Source organism: Sceloporus occidentalis, unplaced genomic scaffold (assembly GCF_023333645.1).
Source record: "Sceloporus occidentalis isolate IW3139 unplaced genomic scaffold, rSceOcc1.0.p SCAF_1, whole genome shotgun sequence".
In the NCBI taxonomy this organism is placed as follows: domain Eukaryota; kingdom Metazoa; phylum Chordata; class Lepidosauria; order Squamata; family Phrynosomatidae; genus Sceloporus; species Sceloporus occidentalis.
This window is the reverse complement of record NW_028316981.1, coordinates 5331709-5356048: the sequence shown is the minus strand read 5'-3', so window position 1 is coordinate 5356048 and position 24340 is coordinate 5331709. Positions and strand designations below refer to the sequence as shown.

The 24340-nt window shown below is 45.6% G+C and overlaps 1 protein-coding gene and 1 pseudogene across 2 annotated transcripts; one reads left to right on the top strand and one right to left on the bottom strand.

The window, feature by feature from the left end:
• Positions 1 to 1922: 1922 nt before the first annotated feature.
• LOC149320467 (proteasome subunit beta type-8-like) lies at positions 1923 to 23512 on the bottom strand (annotated as a pseudogene). Its single transcript, XR_016278770.1, has 6 exons — positions 23250 to 23512; positions 15248 to 15396; positions 4828 to 4939; positions 4542 to 4704; positions 2412 to 2616; positions 1923 to 2154 (listed from the first exon to the last, which is right to left on the bottom strand). The product of XR_016278770.1 is annotated as a proteasome subunit beta type-8-like (transcript).
• On the top strand, positions 7127 to 7993 carry LOC149320468 (uncharacterized). Its single transcript, XM_089502401.1, has one exon. It carries the CDS (start codon positions 7282 to 7284, stop codon positions 7987 to 7989), a length of 708 nt encoding a protein of 235 aa, XP_089358527.1. The 5' UTR covers positions 7127 to 7281; the 3' UTR covers positions 7990 to 7993.
• Positions 23513 to 24340: the final 828 nt, after the last annotated feature.

The following is a 24340-nucleotide window of genomic DNA, read 5'->3' as shown; positions in this document are numbered from 1 at the left end:
AAGCCAGTCCAGAAGGGGCCTTCAGTACAGCAGCCCCTATTTGTGAAAAACATTCCTCATCCCCAGATATTTAGAAAACACCAACTGAAAGCACCCACTTAAAAATTAAATACATGTAGAAATATACATCTCGCCACCATTTTGCTGGGGAGTTAATTTCCATTGAAAACTCCTTCACAAATAATAGGAATGGAAAGCGAGGAAGAATGTATTAGGGAAGTGGGGATGGTTTGAGTAAGGGTTACAGATGTAGTGGATGTTGAGTAATGAGATGAGTAAAAACACAAGGATGGAAGGTGAACAGAAGGGATTAGAAAAGGAGTGTATGATTGTGAGTTATTTGTTTGATGCATGAAATAGGTTTGTTGATTATCGGTGACTTTGAACTTTTATGTTTTCTTCTATGTTCTTTTATGTTTTTATGTCTGTTTTGGAAAGTTAATATAAGTTTGTTTTTTAAAAAAGAAAACTCCTTCACACTTAAAATATGTGAAGCCAGCGTGGTGTAATGGTTTGCAAAGCGGGCTATGACTCTGAAGACCAAGGTTCAAATCCCTACTCCAACATAGAAACCCACTTGGAAGGCAAAGGGAAAACACTCTGTGAACAAATCTTGCCAAGAAAATCCCATGATAGGGCCGTCTTAAGTCAGAATGACTTGAAGGCACACAACAAAAGTTGGCTACACGTATATTGGGATGGGGAAGGTATTCCCTGTAAATTATATGAGGCACTTAAATCCAGTTTTTGAAGCCTGTGATGCCACTAGAGACACCTGAATATCCTCTAATAATATTTTTGTGGGGGATTTTCCCCCCCTTTTGCCTGAAAAGGCCCCCAAATTGTCTTCAAATGCAATTGTTTCCTTCGGCCATGCCTCTTTAGCACACCTCTCCACAAATACCAGGAAACTACCCCAAATTAACAAAAATGGCAACCGGAAATGTAATGACATCGCTTCCTGGACACATGGGGATGGACCAAAAAGAGGCAGCAGGGGTGAAAATTGTTTCTGTCCACCCCAATCTACATCTAGCCGTGGTACAAAATGTGGCACATTTTAGGCATCTTTTTAAATAATCTCTTCACCCAGGCCACCTGAAACTGACTGGGCTGACTAGTTTCAGCACTACCTTAGGGGTCTCTGATGAAACATTTCCATCAATTATTGCTTTAATGACTTATATCTTTGTATTTTAAGCATTTTTATTGGTTCTTGTGCATACTGCTCTTTAAAATTGGATGATTTCCTGCATCCGAGAGACGTAGTGTAACTATACTCACATAGCATCTAGGTTGTGCTATGCTGTTTCATTGCAGAACTGTGACACTGTGCAACTCAATGCACATTGTACAATGCCATGAAACCGTGAAACATATGTGCAATGCATAATAGTGCTTGATGTACTGTACACAACATGCAATGATGAGCAAATGGCACCACATGCATAACTCCACTTTTGCAGCCTTTAACTGAGTTATGCATGCAGCAGCCAAAAAATAAAATCAGATGCATAAGAAAGTTTATACATGCATCACATACAAATAGGATACCAACCTTTCAAAGACTACTGTGTCTCTATATAAGCCTATTTAAATTTTAAGATCTTTGGGGAGAACGTTCCCTCAATCCCACTCGCTTCACTGATATAGCTGGTCCTGGGTCCCAGGACAGGGTCTTCTCAATGGCTGCTCCAAAGCTGTGCAACTCTCTGCCAAGGTTGGCCCTCTCTCTGCTTTCTTTTTTCTGGCAGGCAAAGACCTTATTTAAACAAGCCTTCCGCTTTGAACTGGTTGGGGTAGTGCAATGGGTATACTTGTTCTTAAGGTGTTCAGATTGTAACTGCTTTAATTTAATTTAGAAAAGAGAGATATTAAATAGATAAATAAATCACTGTAGGATACAGAAACTGTAACAACCATACAAACAAAAAGTCAGAGATACTTTATTATTGCCCCGTTTGCTGCATTTTGCTTCTGTCCCTTTTCCTCTTGCCCTGAGTGTCCAAACATCTCTCCAATATTTGCAGTTCTTTGCGGTTCCTCGTCGGCCACCAGTTCGCTTTCACTTCTTGGCCTCCGAATACTGGTAGAGCAGTTCACTGACATCAGTCCGTCCAACTCGGATCCAACCGTCTTCCTTCATGTGGAACACTGATCAGGCACAAAGAGAGACCACAACATGAGTAAAAATGTGCAAAACTAGAGTTCACTCTCACCAATAAAACAAAACAAAACAAAGCAGGGAGTTGGGACACTGGAATGGAAAGGTAGGTCAGAAACAGCTCAGAAACATTGCTTTGGGGGATTGCAACTCGCAGAATCCCCAATAAGCCAGAACCTGGGGGATTCTGGGAGTTTTTAGTCCAACACAGAACCTGTCCCAAGTACATCTGTTCAGGAGTACTTACTGTTCACCACTCCACCCGAATAGGCATCCCGATGGGTGGCGTAAGAGATTGCTCTCCGGCCAAGGTCATAGGCTTCCTCTATGGTCAGATCAGAGCGGTGCCCACTGTCTAGCACCCCATATGCGTATGAGTTTCCGCTTCCCGTGGAAAAGAGGGGTCCACTCAAGCGTACCCCATTATCATCTATGTAATAAAGGCCACGACCCTACAAAAAAGAGATGGATAATGGTGGGAGGGAGGGAGGATTCCTGAAATCCTGTCTCTCATAAGCATCGTTGCCCACTCCTGTCCTTACCCACCAGGCCTCATTGCGCTTCTGTACACACTATGGAGTTTATCAGATGTGAGTTTTTGGTGATTTTTTCCTGCCTATCGCGCAATGTTTGTGCCACCAAAATTGTGCAATGTTCTTCTAGACGCCATTCATTTCTATGGGAGCCCGTTGCGCAACGCTCCCATAGTTTTAGTGTCATTCCTCCCCTTTTTGTGCACTATGGGGAAAAAGGGAAATCAGGCCTTTGTCTCCCGTTACCCTTGCGAATGCGTTGCAAAATGGTTTGGTGTGGTAGGCAGCAACGCAAAGCGACGCAAATGTTACTGATTGCAAAGTTCCCATGATGCTGAGCTGCTTTTTCACCCCATTCCCTTCTGGTGGCCTTCCTCTTTCAGGACAACCCCGGGGAAGGGGGGGTGGGAGTGGGGGGTACGTACAACTAATGTATGCAAGGGATTCCCCAAAGGGTCATCCATTCCAGCCCCATTCCTCTGCCCTGCAAGAACACCTAGGAGGCTAGAAATTGAAGGGACCCCAAAGAGTCATCCATTCCAGCCCCTTATTATGTCCTGAGGGAAAACGTTGGAGGCTAGAAATTAAAGGGACCCCAAAGGCTCATCCATTCCAGCCCAATTCCTCTGCCCTGCATGAACACCTAGCAGGCTAGAAATTGAAGGAGCCCCAAAGAACCTTCCACTCCTGCCCCGTACTCTGTCCTGAAGGAATACATAGGAGGCTAGAAACTGGGCTTCTCCCCTCTCCCCTCTCTCCCCCGGAAGCACAAAGGTCAGGACGCCACCAAAACCTCCAAGGAGCATGCACAAATATGTTGATGCGAAATGTTTAAGACAAAAGGAAGGCACTGGTGTAGTAAAGAGTTCCGCTATGCATGGTTTCGCATCACACAAATCGCAACTTTTGCGCAATTGTAGTGCTAACATAACATTACGGGGGAATAACGGAAAAGCAAGCAATGTGGTAGAACATCGCGTTATAAGGTCATTGTACAATGTTTGTTTCATTTCCTTAGCGGAATTGAGGGTCCAAAACCTCGCGTCTGATAAACTAGCTCCTAGCATACACCCCCACTTCCTCCCTACTAATCCCCAGATCTCTCTTAATAGCCTCCACCCTGAAAGAGAGCCTCTCTTCTCTCTGTTTCCCTCCTTCTTGCCATCTTGTTAAGACAGGAACTTGGTGGAGTGGGACAACTGCAACAGGAGGGACAGGAGGAAAGTGCTGCCCAGTTGCTATGCCCCCTCACTTTTGCCCTCTCCTTTCCTCAGTCTTTCCAGCTGCCTCCTGCAAACAGCAAAGGCAGTGGTTCTCTAGAGTAGGGTCTGGTTCTTACTGGAATGCCAATGCCATCATTCCTTACTCTTTCTTGTGCTGGCTAGGACTGCTGGAAGGGGCAATGCCAGCAAATTCAGGAGGGCCACATGATTCTCACCCTGTACTCAAGAGCCAAGAGGGATGCTTTACTTCCCATGTTACTTTAGTTCCCTTTTGCCAGGTACCTAGTGTGGTGGTGGTGTCAATATGGGCTAAGAGCTGCCCTTGAGGCTGTTTAGTGGCCCTTGACCCTTCCAGACTGTCAGGAAAAAATGGGGAATGGGCTTTCCTAGAGACAGAGGTGACAGAGCCCCAGCATAAAGATTTTTTAAACCCAGAAATTGTTTGTTTTGTATTTTTCCAGAGGCCATGCAATCCAGTGGCTCCCAGAGATAGAAAGGAGGCCCACAGGATGGCCATCTGTCAGGGATGCTTTGATTGAGAGTTCCTGCATGGCAGGAGGTTGGACTGGATGGCCCCTGTGGTCTCTTCCAATTCAATGTTTCTATGATTTGAGCTGTTACCTTCTTGTCCCAGCCACACACCATGCTGCCCACTGAGAGGCCCATCCCCCGGTACTCAATCAACATGTTGGCCAATAGCTTGGAGGCTGCTGAGACACTGATTCGTTCCTTGTTGCGCAGGTAATACAGTCTAGGTCCGGAGAAGGAGAGAAGCATGGTGGGGCTGAAGAGAGATGGAGATTCCCTAATTAAAGGAGAGTGAGCAGAAGGGGTTCCTTCACCCCCAGCCAGACCAGAGCAGGGCCAAAGATCTGCCTTCCCTTAGAACCAAAATCAGGATACTCACCTGCAATGTTTGGCCAAGAGGCGTTCCCAGTACTGGCAGTCAGCAGCACATCCGGACATGGTGCCCAGCAAGTAAGGATTGATCTCAATCACTTTGTTGCAAAGCAAAGTATCTGCAGGAGAGAAGGGGAAGAAGTTAAAGAAAAGTGTTAATAGAAGTTACAGTTGCATCAAATTCTTCTAGAACACAGCCACATAGCCTGGAAAACCCACAAAAAAAACTATCTATATCTCTCTTAAAATGAGGCACCCAGAACAAAATGTAGTACTTCAGATGAAGCCTGACCAGCACAGAATATAGTGGAACGGTTATTTCCTTTGTCTTTGTTTATTTCAGAGGAACTCTTTGCTTAAGAAAACCCCAGGAATTTCATGGGGTCACCACAAGCGACACTAGTTATTGTGTGCCTTCTAGTGATCCTTCCTCTGTTTTGTTGTTTTGTTTTTTAGGCAGGATTTGTTTAGAGGAAGTTTCCCATTGCCTTCCTTTGAGAGTGAGAAAGTGAGACTTGACGGCTGTCATCCAATTAATTTCCATGGCTGAATTTGAATCCTGGTCTCCCAAAGTCCTGGTCCATCATTCATACCACTATACCACCTCGGCTCTCAACGCACACATTGCGTTATTGCAGCTGGGGCCCCTTTCAGACTGACCCATAAAGCCTGGTCAGATCCGGGTCGATCCGGAAGGCCCCTCTTCGGGTCTACCCGGTCGCGAGTGCCCATTGCTTTTCCACCTTCGAAGCCACCCGCGGCAGTTTGACCCGGGTGAAAGTTCATATTCCCGCAATCCGAATAAATATGGGGCGTCTTACCCGGTCATTTGCGAACCTGTTCGGTTTTTCCGCATGTTAAGATCTGTCAATCAAGTGACGTAGGTGGCGACGTAGGTGCTGACGCACCCGGAACAGACCGGGGATTTTTTTTTTCTTTTGCTTTGGGTTGAAAGATTGTGCGCATGCGTGCGTTATGTATTCACCCCGTTTCTTTCCCCTAGTGTTTTTTTCGCTTCGATTCATGTTTCCGAACATTAACCGTCCCTTCCCCGGAAAGATTTCATTCTGATTGAATCTTCAACTTAAAAAAAAATTACTGTAATTTTTGAAAACATATGCGCATGTGTGTGTTCTTTCCCCCCTCAGTTCTTATTTCATCCCGTTTATGAACATTCACAGTTCCGCCTTTCCCGGAAATTTTGCATACGTACCTCACCCTCCCCTTTTAACACGAAAAAATAACATTATTTTCAATTTTGAAAGCTTATGCGCATGCACGCCGTTTCTTTCTCGCGAGGTTCCCAACAGTCACGTGTCTTTTTTGTTTTTGTGTTGGTTTACATGTTTACTTCCGCTGTTGGCAATTGCCTTGCGACCACACATCTGCTGTCGCCATTTTGTCCAGCATTTGCAGTTCCAACAGTAAGAGCGGAAGATGCATCCCTTGTTGTATCTCATCCTGGCCCAACAAGCTATAATCAGGTCTGTTGTTGCGTTGTTGCGGCGCAGGCATAGGCGCCTCCAACAGTTCCACTGTATGCTCGCTGCGAACAGGAGGAGGGCGAGTAGGAGGAAGCACGCTCGCAGGAAGAGTAGCCTCGTGGTTGGTCGCCTTGCCCAGCAAACTGTAGCGACTGTGGGTGGGAGAATTTCCCAATGTCTCCGGCCATTGCCCAGGAGGTGGTGGGTCTACCCACACGAGACGGACTTCTGGCCGAAGCTGTTATGCACCGTTTGGTCCGATGAAAAATGGATAGAGCATCTGAGGATGCCTAGGAGGCTTTTCCTGCTTATTGTCGAACAGCTGCGTCCGGAGATCTGCAGGGAGGACACCCGTCTGCGCTCCGCCATACCGGTGGAGAAGAGGGTGGCAATCGCACTTTGGATCCTGGCTAACCAGGGGTCCTATGGCACAGCGGCCACCCGGTTCGGCGTGGGGAAATCCACAGTGTGCACCATTTTTATTTCTGTAGTCCTGGCTATAGAGAAAGTCCTCCTTCACAAGACAGTGTACCTCGGGGACCACAGGAAGGTACTTAATATTGCTATTGCTGCCACTGATTACACCCTTTAGGGTAGGGAAAAGTCTAGATGCATTATTAACAAACTGTGAGCAAACCTTGGCTTTAGGGTGGGGATACCATAAATGTTATTATTTACCTACTTGCCATTTTTCTCATAATATTGCTATGATTACTTCCCATTCTTTCCTGGGATTTGTTGAAGGAAGGCGGTGTAAGTCTTCCTTCCCCCCTTCTTGCAGATCTACTTGTATATATTCCTGCTTTGCATATAATAGTAACTACAACAACACTAACCTCTAAAGTTATTATCATTCAGCAATGGTTCTAGGTGGGGTGACACGCTATATCTATTTACATACATGCAGGTTTGTTCCATGACTGCCGACCTTTAGCCTTGCTGTGCTATTTACAGGTGTGCTGTTTCTATTCCAGATCATGGCAGGCTTCGAGGCTATGGGATTCCCACAAGTAATCGGGGCTGTTGATGGGTGCCACTGTCACATCATTTCGCCAGTGCGTCAGGGTGGGGAGTATATCAACCGCAAGGACACGTACAGCATGCTGTTGCAGGGAACAGTGGACCACACTGGACTATTCATCAATGTGTGCATTGGATGGAGCGGGACCTCACATGACGGCTTCGTTTTCCGCCACTCTTCCATCTACCAAACCATGCGTGCAGGCCTGTTTGTGCCAGGGAATCCTACTGTCACCATCTGTGGCAAGCAGGTGGGCCCACTGCTTATTGCAGATGCAGCATATGGGGTGAAAAACTGGGTCATGACCCCATTCAAAGGCACTCTCCAGCCGCGCCAGGCCCTGTATAATCGCCACCTCAATAGAGCCAGGAACACGGTGGAACGTGCCTTTGGCCGCTTGAAGGCAAGATGGCGGTGTCTCACCGCACCATTGGAGCTGGCAGAGGCAAACGTTAACTCTGTCATAGTGGCATGCTGCGTTCTCCACAACCTCGTGGAGACTGGAGGGCGCATTTTGGAGGGGGCACCATCTCGGCCAAGGCGATTTGTGCTTAATGCTGCCAGTTTACGCACTGCAAACGCCGACCAGGAAAAAGCAGATGGTGTGCAGACAAGGGAGGCACTGGTGCAGTATTTCTGGGATTTAAAGCATCGGGTCCCTTAAACACTTGTCTACCACCGCTGTTTTGTGTTTTTTTCTCTTCACTGTTGCAAAAATAAAGGTTTGCCTTTGCTATTCTTTATGTTTTCCTTTTCTTCCTTGGAAACACAACATGCCATGAGCGTACTGCGAGATTGGGTGCGCGTGTTTAGGGGTGTCATGACATTCACCCTGCATCTCCTTCTAGTGTTGGTGGGAGAGGGGAACTGTGAGAGCCATCACATGCCACGTTCAGTGGAACAAGCTTTGCACTCCCATTCAGTTGTGCAACTTTAGGTTATAGCTTGGTGGTGCATAAATCTCCTCCCATTACATTGTCTGCAGCTTTGCTGTGTTGGAACAGTGGAGGCCCTGACCACATGCACAGTTGTGCATTTCGCTGGTTTAATAAGCCACACCATTTGTTCCCTGTCCCATCAACTACCAGCTTCCCCCAACTTGCAATGCACTGGCCTCGCATGGAGCACCCCAATACAGGCCATAGTACAGATTGTGTCCTGCAGAATTTTTTAGGAGGGAGAAGTCTGGTTTCCTGAATAGGAAACAAGATCCAACCCTTTCTTCATGCAAGCGTTTACACAACATGTAACTGCCAAAAAAAAAATTTGATAATTTATGCGCATGCACGCTATGCGCATAGTTTTAGGCCGCTCTGGGCCACCGTAGGGGAAGGGGAGTGATGTCACCGGCTGCACTCCTCCTCTAACGGCGCCAAGCTTGAGTTGACTACATTGTAACAATTTACCTGTGGAGCCCTCCAGCCATTGGCTAACAGGTGTAGGGCTACTTTTTGAAACTTTGGGCCCATGTGTGCGCAGAGTCTGTCCGTTGGGGGAAGATGGCGCCGAGGAGGCTCGCAAGGATCGAGCATTGGACGGCACAAGAAACCGACCTCCTGCTCGATTCTCTCGGCTGTACAGATGCGGGGTTGAGGCGGCTGATGCGATGCAGCAGCCGCCCCAACCTCCATCTGTACGAGAGAGCCTCCCGGCACCTCGAAAGGCACGGTTGGAGACGGCTTCCGGTGCAATGCCGGACCAGGTTCAAAAATCTTAAGGCTGCTTTCTTCAAGGCCCGGGACATCGCCCAGGGCAGCCCCCCGCGACATGTCCGCCCGCCTTTCTACCAGAGGCTGGCGGACATGTGGCGGAGGGCAGGGCGGCCTGCAGCTCGGGAACGGAGGCCCCCGCCAGGTAAGTGTCAAAGGTTTGGCTAGCGGTGGGGTTGCGCGGTGGGGTTGCACAAGTAGGGGGACGGAATGACTAATGGTGCGCATGATCTTTCCTTGAGACCGTTTATTTTTTTCCAGCCCCCGACTCTGATTGGGGAAGACCAAGGAGGAGGAGGGGGTCCCGGCGCCGTGAGCCTTCTTCCTCGCCGTCTTCCGAAGAGGAGGAACAGGAGGAGGAGGAAGAGGAGGAGCCCTCCGTGTTGGGAGAGGAGGGAGAGGACGAGGCACCTGCTGTCCGCGAGTCACCAGCGGAGGAGGAGGAGGAGGAGGAGGCGGGGCAGATCGAGGGTACGTTGGATCAGGGAATGTCACGCAGGAGTTTGTTTTTGGAATTAGGTTGCCAAGGAAGAGGAAAACTAGACCGTGGGACACTATGTGGTCATCCACTCTGACCCTTCCAAGGGAGGTGTTATAGAAGCATATTTTGGAGGCCCCCAACCCCCCACACCCCCTGCGGCCGGTTAAACTGTCACACAACAAACCAAGTAATGTGTACTTAACTATTCTGTCATACCCAACAGCTGAGGAATCGCAGTCGCAGCCTGGACCGTCCCATGCTGCTGGGGTCGCTGCAGCGGCACCACCCGCACTTTGTGAGTTGCAAACATGTTTGCTCTAGTTAAATCTTGGGATTTAAGTCCTGCAGTACTATTAGCGGGAAGCAAGACTGTAGACATTTGTGCATGTATGTGTCCTGTCTATTTCTAGCAAGCTGACACATCGGTGTACATGTATGCTTTTTTGTGTGGAGGAGTGCATGCCACAAGGCGGTTGCCACAAGCAGGGCAACACTGTGGCACCTAAGTGTGGAAAGACTGCTGTTACATGTCTGCTAAAGACATCATGTTAAGAGGAATACTAGATAGAGTAGTTTTGGTGCTAGTGAATATGTGACTGGCACTTTGGGGTGAAGAGAGTGTTGACACATCTATTTGTTCTTGTTTGTTGTCTGTAGGGTACTCCAATATTCTGTTACGAGTAGGGGCCCAAGACCAGAGGCTGGCCCTGATGGAGAAGAGGCTGTCCAGGCTCGAGGGCCTGGAACAGAGAGTGGAGAGGCTGGAGCGTGTCCTGCGCCAGCGCTGGCCGGAGGACTTTGAGGATGTGTAAATAGTTAATATATTGTGTGTACATTGTAAATACACAGTTTATATTTTTTGAAAGATTGTTTCCTTGTGGTCATTTTGCAATGCTACTTGTCTGCTGGAGACATACATATTACACACATGTTTATAGAACATTGGTTTTATTAGGCCACCTCAAAACTAAGGACTAAGAGGCCAATATGTAATGTAAAATCATTACAACAATTTAACTCCTTGTCAGGAAACATTTGTAATGTAAAACCATTACAACCATTTCAGTTAACAACATGATACACGTCAAATGTGGAACCATTACAACTAGTCATGTAAAAATTGTCATAACCAGTTAAACCAATGTAAACATTGGAAGTAAGGCAGATGTTATGTAACATGGTCCAAAACTTTAATCATGGGGACAGTGTTACCGGCTTCTTAATCTTGCGGCTGGGCCTGGTACTTGGTCCAGGAACCGCACCCCCAGATGATGCTGTAGACCCTCCCTGAGACTCCTGCTGGCTGACAGAAGGGCCAGGAGGGGAATTACTTGATGGTTGCATGGAGCCCAGGGAACGCTTAAAGCGCTTCTTCCTCGGCATGCCAGTAGCATTGCCTTGGGTACCCTGCGACTCCATCAGCTTGTACATTTTCTCCATTATCTGGTTGCTAGCCAGCAGAGCACCTGTTAGTTGCTGCATGCTCTCTCTGTCCTCAGCAATTAGCTGTGTCATGACGCCGAGTGACTTATCTTCCCTGGCCTCCTCTTTTTGACTCTCCTCCCTCAAAAAACCCAGAAGCGAACTCATCTGGGCAGCGGACTGGGTGGCAATCTTTTCAAGGGCCGCAGTGGCAGAGTCCCTCACCTTCTTGCGTTTAATGAGGGCCAATCTCTCCGCAGGAGTCATCACTGCTAGGGGGTTCATGATGGCACAAGCTGAAAGAGAAAAGGAATTTTAATAGGGAACTGTAAGTGGTGAGGCAGGAAGGCAAAGGAAGAAGACATTACCATTGGGGGCCAGCTATAGACCTGTGTATGCTGATATCCCATGAGGGCAAAAATTTCTATTGTTGTTATTGTTGGAGGACAACAGCATTGGCCATCCCAAGGCGGATGCCTGGCCATTAGCCCAAGGTTTGCAGTGGGTTAATGGTGCTGAAGCGCCTACCCATTGTTTATGCCCTTCTACAAGCGGAAAACAATTAAGAAACCAGTTCCACAGGTCCCACTCTCAAAGGGTGTCCCTTTTCCTGACCTTCTAGCGGCTAGAGGAGAGCAAGGGGAATATCAGGCTTTACAATTAAAACAATTACAGTTGAGGCTACCCTCTATTCAGCAGTCCAAACTCAATTTCCATAACAAAAGTAAGGGTGGAAGATTTTGAATGGCATTCTCCAGTCTTTTATAGTAGGCACAGCCAGGGTTGAAAACAAACCTGATATTCCAGTTTGAGGGGAGGGGGGGAAGGAAAATGGCTGCTGGGGGAACCCCAGACTTTTGGGGTTTGCCATGTGCTACCTCCATGGGTGATAAGGGGAAGCTCAGGTTGACCAGTGCTTGTGATTTTATGCCAAGATTACTGTGTTAATAAAGGTTCTGGTAGGATGCAATTAATGGAGGGGAGCCCATACATCTAATGTATTTTGAACACAGCCTATACACACACCATATGCAAAGCAGAAGCCGAAAGTGCATTTTGTCATCAATGGAGAACCTACCATTGCTTCCCGCCCGGGTTTGGGTTTGGTTTCCGTTAGACCCCGAGCTGCTGGCCGCTGGTTCCTGCTGCTGCAGTTCTCGCAGCAGGGTCTGCGGATCAATCTCCTGCAGCACCAGATTTATCTCCTGATCTGGATCCGGAGTAACAACGGTCTCTGTAAAGCGGAGATAAAAATGCACAGTAAACCAGCCTTGCTCGGATGCCACAGGCACACGGACACTTGGACAGAAACGGTGTTCAGGGATTCATGAGCGGCTTTCCATTGCGGCGGCGGGCCACATAAGGGGGCCTGGCACACAGCGGAAACCGACTGCTCAATTGGCAAAACTCTAGTGCATATAATATGGAACACATGCGCACATTCTTTCAAAACTTTTTTATAGAGGACATTAGTATTGGCATGTTACCTTGGGAAAACAGATCCTGCGAGTCCGCCAAGGGAGCCTGCGAATCCGCCAAGGGGTCCTGCTCCGTGATGGGTCTAGAGGGCCCTTCCTCCACCAGCTCGAGGTTCTCGCTGTCGTGGTACGTAACTTCGGTCTCGTCCGAGACCCGCTTTGCCTCCACGCTGGCATCCCCCGCCAATATTCTGCGAAGCTCGTGGAAGAATGGCATTTCTACCGCGCCGCTTCCGCTCATCCTCGATTTTTGATATTCCTCCTTGAATTTTCTTTTCAATGCCTTAGATTTCGTGCGACATTCTTCCGCATTTCTGTCATGGCCCCTCCTCCGCATTTCTGCGGCGATGTTTTCAAACACATCTATGTTTCTGTGATTCTCCCTTAGTTGCTGCTGCACCTTTTCCTCCCCCCACAGCGCTATTAGGTCCACAGTTTCTGCATGTTTCCATGCTATCCCCCTACCAGATGATTTCCTGGCAGCCATCTCCGAAACGCCATGTGCTTGCGATCCCGCCATTGGAAAGGGTCGTGATGATCCTACCAGCTCGAGGTTCGAAACAGCAATGGCGCCAAGCCCCCAAAAAGGGGGAGTGGGCAAATTTGAAAATGAGGGAGGTCCGGGGTTGGCATCGCCCACCTGGCAGGTTACAAGCCTCGCCATTGGCTGGGCAGCCAATAGGTGCCCACCAGGTGACCCTAAATTGGGGTTAGGTCACATCCGCCGTCTGCTTGGGGGAGGTGCCACTGAGGGCGAGGGATAAGGGGCGAAAGGTTATTGGTCAAGTTTCTGGGCATCCACCCACAACCTGGCATGGCATTTTGGCATGGCGCTCGCAGGAGTGGCGGCCAACATGTAGAACTGCACATTGCACTTGTGGGGAAACGGGGGGGCGGGTTTCCGGGGCCCATTAAATGTCCCGGGGTGGTAGTGGTACTAAAGTCCACAAAAGAGAGGGGGGGGAAAGGTGTGCTACAACTGTCAAAACACCCCCATTGAAGCGCCCTATTACTATGAAACTGTGCGCATAATCTATCAAAACAGCATTCCAATTTAAAAAAAATTCCTAGGAGACGGGAATGGAATGCTAATCACAAGGGAAGGAGAGGTGGGGCAAAGGGTGCACAGTAACCAGTTGAGAGGGGAGAAAGGGTAGGGGACTGCCGGCCAGACAGCCTTCTCTCAGCGGCCCCAAATACGCACATCGGCGCGCATAATCTGTCAAAGCGGCTGCTTAAACAAAAAAAAAATAGTTGATGGCGGGAGCCGGCTACAGCGACACGAACATGTGAAGGAGAGCGAGGGGCGACCGTGGGTGCACAGTTACCAGCCGGGGAGAGAGGGAGAAGGGTGTAGTTTCACCTGCAAACCCCTAAGGCACGAATCGGAGAGGCGCGTCTGTGCGCTTAATTTGTCAACGCAACAGTAGTTAAAAAAAAATTATCCAGGGGGAGCCTGGTATGGATAGCGACGAGGCATAAGAGGGGATGTTCGTTTCGGACAGAAATGCACACCGCCCGACCTGTCCCTTCTCCAGCCATTGATTTGTACGTGGGCGGGAAGGTCTGCGGCTGCGCAACATAGCGCTCGAGAGTGAGGGGGTCATGAGGGGCGGGCTCTACTGCCCGCCCACAGCAACCCGGCCCTCCCCCTGCAACTGCCCCGATCACGACCGGGGCGAAGTTCATATTTCCAGGAACCGTTTTTTTTGAAAAAGTAATGGTTTATAACCCGGTTGCAAAAAACCCGCGCTAGGGGCCATTTAACAAGGAACGGGTGTGCAAGCCCCGGATTCGCTTGTGTGAGATTCGGGGTGAGTAGGAACTTCACGTGAATGAATCGGTTTCAAAACCGATTTTTTTTTGTAATGTGAATGGGCCCTGGGTTTGGTTTACACACTGACCCTGTGTTGATCCATCCCTGGAGCACGCAAAGAAAGACTGTAACAAGTGGCAGAGTTCAGATGTGGGCTCATCTCCAGGGTTTTGAAGCATGGTTTTTGAAGCATGCGAAAAACATACAAAACCTTTTTGGCATTCTTTTAAGTTGTAGAAAGGGTGCAGATGGGCACTGGGCCCCTGGGAGCTGAATGTATTCTACTTCTGGTTCTAGCACTGTTATATTAGACTTGGGCTGAGATCTTGCACCAGAAGATATAATGTGTAACTTTATGATGACAGAGCTACATTGCTGATAGGATGCACAAATGTACTACTGGACCGTGACGATACACAGCGGGCCAGCATGCAAGATGTCTCATTGCACAGTGAGGGCTCCCACTGCATCATGGGGTATGTTGTGCATCAGAACCATTGTGCAACAACCATGCTACTGGTTCTGCTTGATCAATCATCCCAATGGTGTAGCTATGTCTCCACACCCTTCTGAGAATATGAACACTGTGCAACAACACAATTCAACTTTATGTAATTGTAAGTCATTTTATGATTATCAAACTTCATTAACAAACAAACAACTTTTAACCTTTCTAAAATTATATTTCCATCAATTGCTTTTTTTTGAGGGGGAGGGGGAGATCCCAGAATTTTAGTCTGAATGAAAGGAACTTTTCCAAGTTTTTTTTTTCTTCTGCCCTTCACTCTTTATCTTCTCTTTGATCCCCATGCCAACTTTTTTCTCCCTCTCCTCCAGTCTGGCCCAGATCTCTCCATGTTCTTCTTTGCTTCCATCCTGTTTTGTCCTGACAGGAATAGGCATCACAACTGTGTGACACTAGCAGTAAGGGGGAAAAAACAAGGGCAAACCTTCCTGAATAATAAACTCACCCACACCTTCTCCTCCAAAGCCCTAGTCCCCACAGAACCACTCACCAATGTATTTGCCAGCTGATGCCCTGGAGTCAGTGGCTACAATAACCTCCATGCTGGAGTGTAAAAGCCAGGGTGGTGGTGCCATGGGCCAACTTGATCTGATGCCCATCGCCACTGCCTTCGCAGTGGGTCTGCAGGAACTCAGAGGGCTGGGACAAAAGAATAAAAGTTGTTTAGCACACCACACTGTATTACTGTGGCTCAAACCAGGATATCTGCACAACCAACAAGCTCTGCTAATAGGCTGCATTGATCATTGCTCTAGCTTCTAAGGGGGAGAAGAACAGCCAGGCCCAGCTCCATGATGCTTTGGCCTAGTGGATTCCTCTCTCTGCCATTGCTTTCACCTCTAAGGGAGAGAAGTGCAGCCAGGCACAGTTTCATAATGCTTAATGAGAAGCCATCCCTTCATTCCAACTGCCATTGTTCTGGCTTGTGAGGGAAGGAGCAGCCTGGCACATATCCATCATGTCTTGGGCTTCCTTCTAGGTTCCAAGTGCCATTGTTCTTCTGGTGTCTAAGGAAGAGAAGAGAAGCCAGCACCTGCTGGATTTAACCCCTTTCCTTATTTGGACTGTATGCCCGAGGGCAGGGAACTGTCAAATGAATGACTTGCAAACCACTCTGGGAGCCTTTTTGGCTGAAGAGTAGGGTATAAATACTCTAAATAAATACACAGAATTGTTAATAGCGTTGTCATGTTCTGCATCCATTTCCACTCTTATCAACCAATCAACCATTTTATTTATATCCCACCTTTCATCCAAAAGTGGGACTCAGTTTGGCTTACAGGATAAAAAGACATTGTACAAGTAAAACCAGAGAGAGAGAGAGAGAGAGAGAGAGAGAGAGAGAGAGAGAGAGATTAGATTATAATAATATCTCAAAATAATTAAAACCATATAAAACATTAATTTGAAAGTATAGATTAAAAAAAAGTACAGCACCAAAAGAGAAACCCCATAGTATAAAAGAATTAGTTCCCAAACAGCTGCTGGAATAGAAAAGCCCTCACCTGATGCCAGAAAAGTTGCAAGAGAGCCAGCCAGCTTCCTGAGGAAATGAGTTCCAGGGACAGTCACCGAGAAGGCCCTGTCTCGCACCACCATCACCCCAACCTTGCTTTTGATGGTGCTAAGACCGAGAGAAGGGCCTCTCCTGAGGATCTCAGAGCCCAGGGAAGTTTCATACAGGGAGATAGAGTCTGCCAAATTACCTGGACTTGAGTCAAATAGGGTTTTATAGCTCTTCAGCACACTGAATTGTGCTTGGAAACAAACTGTAGCCAGTGAAGCTGTTTCAACGGGAGCATTGTATGGTCTCTGTAATCTGCCCCAGTTAACAGCCTTCCTGCAGCGCTTTGGACAAGCTGAAGTTTCCAAACACTCTTCAAAGGCAGCCCCAAGGACAGCATGTTACAGTACTTCAAATGAGATGTAACCAGATCCGGTGTCTCTAGGAATGAGTGAGCTGGCACACAAGTTTTAAATGTGCAGAGACCTGGATCTCCAGGTTCAAAGCTGTGCCCAGGAGTACTCCTCCAAACTGTGAACCTGAATATTCAGGGGGAATGTAACCCCATCTAGCACTGGGTGGATTCCTATTCCCTGATCTGTCTTCCAACTGACCAGGAGCACCTCCTTCTTGTCTAGATTAACTTTCAATTTGTTTGTCTTCATCTATTATCTGATGGCAGATACTGGTCTAGAATCTGAAGAGAGTGCAAGGGCCATCCAACCCAACCCCCTACCATGCAAGAACTCTCAATGAAAGCATCTCCAGGAACTTCCGGTGTGATGGTGTTGCAGGAGGACGCAGGTTAGGAATGTTCCTGATAGCATCTCCACGGCTGCGGTTCTTGGTGGAACGGGGCTGCCTTTAACCCGTCCATACCTTTCTTTGATATAAGAAGGTATCCAATTTGGTTCGTTGGGGACCTTGAGGCAGGCTTTGGGGGCTGCAGGAGTCTTCCCTCCCCCTTATCCATCAGCTTATCCATTTCATATAAATCCATCATTTTTAACTGCCATTCCTCAATTATAGGGCATTCCTCCTTTTTCCAGTACTTAGCAAATATTGTTCTTGCTGCTGTTATAGCATATAATAAAATCTTCTCATTCTCACTTTCCAATTTTAAGTTGTCCGTCATATTCAAAAGATACACTTTTGCATTCGGTCTTTCTTTAAATTTGAACATTTTTTTCAATTCTGTATGAATATTTTTCCAAAATCTTTTAACTTTAGGGCAATTCCACCACATATGTAAGTAACTTCCAACTTCTTTTTTACATTTCCAGCATGTATTTTTGTTCTGTTTAAACATTTTTGCAAACTTATTAGGCATCAGATACCATCTATACATAGATTTATAAACATTTTCCTTTAGTTCTACACTGTCTAGGGGTGCTCCTGGACTCGTCGCTCCACCTTACATCTCAGGTGGATGCGACAGTCAGGAGCACCTGTTATCAGCTTCGGTTGATATGCCAACTGTGACCCTACCTGGGCCGGGGGGACCTTGAAACAGTGGTACATGCTCTGGTAACCTCTCGGTTGGATTTCTGTAATGCGCTCTACATGGGGCAACCCTTGTACCATACTCGGAAGCTTCAATTAGTGCAGAACATGGCAGCCAGACTGGTCACTGGATGTTCCAGGTCCAGCCATATAACACCTGTTCTGCAAGATCTACATTGGCTGCCTATTCGCTTCTGGGTGCAATACAAGGTGTTGGTTATAACCTATAAAGCCCTAAATGGCTTGGGCCCAGGGTACTTGGAGGACTGCCTCTCCCCATATAATCCACCCCGCACACTCAGGTCAGCCAGGAAGCAACTTCTGAGGGTTCCTCCTTCAAAACCCTCTGTGACTGCACAGAGGGCGTTTTCAATCTCAGCCCCACAGTTATGGAACTCGCTTCCCGAAGAGCTCCACTCAACTCCCTCCCTCGACCAATTTAGGAAGAGACTCAGAACCTTTCTCTTCGAACAAGCTTTCCCCCAGATGTTATAACGCTTCTTTCCCCCTCCCCTTGCACTTGCACTTTGGCTAGTCTTTGTATGGTTTTAATCTGTGTTTTAATTCTTGATTTTAATGCTGGTATTGTATTGTTTTATTTATCGTTTGTTGTTGTCGTGATGTTGTAACCCGCCTTGATCTAAAGGAAAGGCGGGCTATAAACAAACGATTAATTAATTAATTATTATTATTATTATAATTTGTTTGATTTTACCCTTCCAAAGCTTCTCCCATTCCTCTAATTGTATTACTTCATTTAAATCCTTGGCCTATTTCAACATAAATTCTTTAACCGTTTCATTTTCCAATTCAAACCGGGATATCAATTTATATAAATTTGAAATCTGTTTTTGGGGTTGTTTTATTAATTTTTCTAATTCAGGTTCCACTGCCCCAATTCCTTCTTCTCTCATATCTGTCAAAAATCTTTCCCTGATTTGCCTGTAAGCAAACCAGTTGCCTGAGTATCCTTCCAACAGTAATTCTTCTTGAGTTTCCATCACTCTTTTTTCTTTTTCCTCTTTCGAAGTATCTGCATATGTCACCCAAGCATTCTGTCTAAATTCTTCTCTCGTAAACATTGCCTCATTAGGGGATACCCATAGAGGGATTTTTGAACACCGTTTTTTCTTATATTTTAACCAAATTCTCATCATAGATTTTCTAATAAAATGGTTATTAAAATTACTATCATATTTAATTTTATCATAGAACAGATAACCATGCAACCCAAATTTAAAGCCAGTTTTTTCCAAATTTAAATATCTTTTGTTATCTAATCTGATCCATTCTAACATCCGATCCAATACACAAGCACAGTAATGACATTTTAAATTTGGCAATGCTAACCTTCCTTTATCAATTGAATCATACAATATTTTTATTTTTACTCTTGGCTTTTTATTATTCCAAATAAATTTACATAAATCTCTCTCCCAGGTTTTAAATGGTATATCACTTGTTATAATGGGTAAGCTTTGGAAGAGAAAGATCATTTTTGGTAGGACCGACATCTTCAAAATAGCCACTTTGCCCATCCATGAAATACTGAGTTTTTGCCATCTTTTCAAATCTTTTAAAATATTTCTCCAGATTTTTTCATAATTATTTACAAAACGTTCCGTATTTTTCATTGTAATATTAATCCCTAAATATTTCACCAAATTATTAATGAAAACCAATATGTTTACTTCTTCTTTCAATATGTTTACTTCTTCTTTGGTCAAATTCATCGTTAACATTGCGTTTTTTTTCTTTAGCAATTTTATATCCGGCTAGGGTTGCCATAAGTGAGGACCTCCAAACCGGGACAAATGTAGGACAAATGTAGGGCAACATTTTCAAATGTAGGACACATTTTTATAAAAATGGAGGACGCGCAAAAAATTGAGGTTTTTTTTAAAAAATGTTAATATAAATGCATGTTTTTAGGCGTGATCAAAATGGAGGACATTTTGCCATCATTCCTAGACAGATGGCAGAAATGGACTTGCCCTCGGGTTCAACTTTACTTCTCAGAAGTGTGTACTTGGGCAAGGGACTGTGGTTTTTCTTCACTGCGCATGAGTTTGTAAAAATCTCAGCAAGTTACATTGGCCGTGCTTCAGAGGCTTGTTGATATCAATATCACCACCACCACCATCATCATCATCACCACTATAATTGGCCAAGAAAGGCAGACTTGTTAGCATTCAAAGCACCATAAATACACAAAAAATGCACTTGCATATATTTAATAATAAAAAATAATGAAAAAATAAATAAAAAACAAGGCAGGGTGTATATATTTGATAATAAAAATTAATGTAATAAAATAAAAAACAAGCAATAATAAAAATTAATAAAATAAAACAAAAAAAGCAATAATAAAATTAATGAAATACAACAAAAACAAGCAAAAATAAAAATTACTAAAATAAAACAAAAACAAGCAATAATAAAATTAATGAAATAAAATAAAAACAAGCAATAATAAAAATTAATTAAATAAAAATAAAAAGCAATAATAAAAATTAAAAAAATTAAATAAAATAAGTATTTTATATTTTTAAATATAATGTAAAAACCCCAAAATACCAAGACAGACCTAATGGCCACTGACTCAGCTTTCCTCCTCCTCCTCCTCCTCCTCCTCCTCCTCCTCCTCCTCCTCCTCCTCCTCCTCCTCTGGCCCAATTCTGCCCTGGCCTTCAGGCACCCTTCCTCCGGCTCCTTCCTCCTCCTCCTCCTCCTCTCCCCCCTCCTCCTACTTATGATGGCTGGCGCAGGAGGAAGGGAAGTGGGGCAGGCGCGTGCGCTGCCACTGGCCGCTGCTGAGGCTTGGGCGGCGCGCGCCAAGGCGTGCAAGCCCTCACAGTGGGGGCGCGGGGGCGGCAGCGCTTCTGCCGCCGAGGAAGAGGAGGAAGGCGGAGCTGGAGGAGGAGGTGGGTTGGCACCGCAGCAGCTGCATTAGCGGCAGCGGCAATGGCTGGAGCGGGCCCCCAAACTGGGAACAAGGCACAGGTGGGGGCCCAAACCGGACCGGGACCGGCCCCCCGAAACCATGATTGGCACGGGGGCCGCCGGGTTATGGCAACCCTATATCCGGCCACCTTACCAAATTTCTCAAATGTTTTCAACATAATTTCATTACTTTCAATTGGATTTGTTATTGTTAAAATTAAATCATCCGCATAGGCTCTCAATGTATATTCTTCTTTTTTCAATTTAAATCCTTCTATTAATTGATTTTCTCTAATATTATTTAACAAGATTTCCAAAATTAATATAAATAAGAGCGTGGAGAGTGGACAACCTTGTCTCACACCTCTATAAATAGTACATGGATCTGTTCTTTCACCATTAATCCAAATTCTTGCTTCTTGCTTTTTTATAAATCGCTTCTATCCAATTTTGAAATTTATTACCTACCTCTAATTTTTTTAGTACTTCAAACACAGATTGCCAATGAATATTATCAAAAGCTTTCTCTGCGTCAATAAAGATCATAGCTAATTTTTTAGCTATCTTTTTTCATGAATTTCAATTAGATTTATCGAATTTCTTATATTATTTTTAATCATTCTATTTGGTAAGAAGCCAGATTGATCCATGTTAATCCAATTGACCAACACTTTTTAAAAACTTTTCAGCCAATATTGATACAAATAATTTATAATCAGAATTTAACAAGGCAATTGGTCTATAATTCTTAGTAGATGCTAAGTCCTTTCCTTCTTTTGGAATCAGAGTTATATCTGATTGTGTCCATGTTTGTGGTATTCTGTCCATCATAACTTCATTCATTATTTGTAATAATGGTCCTCTTATATGTCCTTGACATTTTTTATAGTATTCATTCGAGAAACCATCTGGGCTGGAGATTTTCCCGCTTTACTTTAAGAGGTGATATGATAGCCCTGTTTAAATATTTGAAGGGATGTCATATTGAGGAGGGAGCAAGCTTGTTTTCTGCTGCTCCAGAGAACAGAACCCAGAGCAATGGATGCAAGCTACAGGAAAAGAGATTCCAGCTCAACATTAGGAGGAACTTCCTGACAGTAAGGGCTGTTCGACAGTGGAACAAACTCCCTCAGAGTGTAGTGGAGTCTCCCTCCTTGGAGGTCTTCATACAGAGGCTGGATGGCCATCTGTCGGAGATGTTTTGATTTAGATGTCCTGCATGGCAGAATGGGGTTGGATTGGATGGCCCTTGTGGTCTCTTCCAACTCTATGAGTCTATGATTCTACTTCTTTTTATAGTGTCTAACAGTTCCTGTAGTGAAATTGGTTTATTCAATAATTCTGTTTGTTCTTGTGTGAATTTCTTTAGTTTTTGAGAATCCAAATATTTTACAATTTTTGCATTATTTTTGGATCTTTAAACAATTCTGCAAAATAATTTAAAATGTTTTTTTAATCATGCTCTGATTTGTTATTAATTTTCTCCCTTTTTAATTACTGAGATAGTCCTTTTTACTTTTGCTTTTCTAATTTAGTAATCCAATAATTTCCCTGTTTTATTTGCCGAGTCAAAATATCTTTGCTTCGAAATTTCAGTTTTGTTTCCATCTCTTCTACTAATAACACTGATATTTGTTTTTGTAAATATTTCATTTTTGGATTCTTTGGTTCAATTAACTCTAAATCTGGATGGAGAAAAGAGTATAATTGGAAGTTAAACTTGAAATTATTAGAGGATGACGATTTGGTTAAAGAATTAAATACAGAAATTGATAGATATTTTGAAGAAAATCTAAATAAAGGTATGGCATTACAAATAGTTTGGGATGCAGACAAAGTGGTGGTAAGAGGATGGATGATATAAAAGATGTCAGAAATAAAAAAGAGAGAGAGAAGAAAAAATGAAGAAATTAAATAAAAATTTAGAGAGAAGGGAAGACCTCTTTAAAAAAGAACCAAAGAATCCAACTCTAGGATTCCATGATTCAATCACTTTCCTTGATCCAGACAACACACTCCTATTATTCCATCCTAGATCATATTGGCTTTTTCAGCTGCTGCATCACACATTTGGCCCATGTTCCGCTTGCGATGTATCTACAGACAGTAGAGTCTCCTTCCTTGGAGGTCTTTGGACAGAGGCTGGATGGCCATCTGTCACAGGTGATGCTTTGATGGTGAGTTCCTGCATGGCAGAAGGGGGGTTGGACTGGATGGCCCTTGGAGGTCTCGCCCAACTCTATGATTGCAGGATTTATGTATGATTCATGTATGATACTTGACCCTTGGGGTCTCCTCCAACTCCACGATCCCATGAGTCTGTCATGGGGAGTGCTTTGATGGCAGAAGGGGGTTTGGACTGGGTGGCCCTTGATGTCCTTTCCAACTCTATCTATGAGTCACTCTGCACGTGCTCAGAGGCGATCTTGCCAGGGATATTTTCTTCACCCCGAGTCCCCCCCAAAAAAGGCTGAACCTGAGTCAAGGGGGTGATGGGGATCACCCCACCCCTTCCCCCTCCCTTGACCCCCTTGCCCCTTACGTGTTGCCCCAGAGGGAGGGCGATGCGGGGTTCCTTCACCCCGAAGGCGTAGTGCCCCAAAGGGGAGCCTCCCAGTCCCAGGGGAACCCAGTCCCAGGAGCTGGCAGAGGCACTGCACACGTCCAACAGGGCCATCTTCATTTCTTCCTTCTTCCTCGGGATCCTAGAAAGCGAAAGGGAAAGGGAAAGTAACAGCTGGTAGGCGCCCATGGAGAGGGGAAGGGAGAGGGGATGCTGGAGGGGGGAAAGGGGAGCCCCCCACCCCTAAAGGAGCTTTTTCATCCCCCCCCCCCAAGGAGAGGGGAAGCACCTGCATCATGGTGGGAAAGCAATAAATCTCAACATTATCCTTTCATTAGGGGAATTATATGGGGAGCTGAAGGCAAGGGGGCAGATGTCGTAACTGCAAAGGAAGGGAAGGTTTTAAGCAGGGGCTGGCTGGCCATCTGTCCCAGGGAGGGCTCTGATGGGGAGTTCCTGCATGGCAGAAGAGGCTTGGACTGGGGGGCCCTTGGGCTCTCTTCCGACTCTAGGATCTTATGATTCTAAGGCACCTTACAATGTCAGGTCGCCATAAGCTGGTACAGCCCATAGCAGCATTTATACATTGACTAATAGATATAGCCCTATTAGTCTGTAAAATCAGAATGTAAAGAGATCTGGTAGCACCTTTGAGACCACTGAAAGAAAGTAGTTGGCAGCAGGAGACTGCCTAGACTCAAGTCTGCTTCTTCCGATCCACTGACTGGAAGCCCCCAAATGGGAAGCCATCTCTGCAAAAGGTCAGGGCGAGGTCACAGGGCATCTGCAAAAGAAGGAATGCCATCAATCAATCAATCAATCAATCAATCAATCAATCAATCAATCAATCAATCAATCAATCAATCAAGATTTTTAAAAATTCAAACACTAATAGCATGGGCTCGTTTCCCGTCTCCGCCGCCAGAGGGCGCCAGATACACGCACCCAGTTGACAGGAGGGGAATCCCCTTTAGTTCTTACCTTGCGCTGCCGAGTCCACTTAGCAACTGATGACGCAATTCCAGCCCTCTCTCGCCATTGGCTCAGAGAAAGGTACCTTGGGTTTAAGC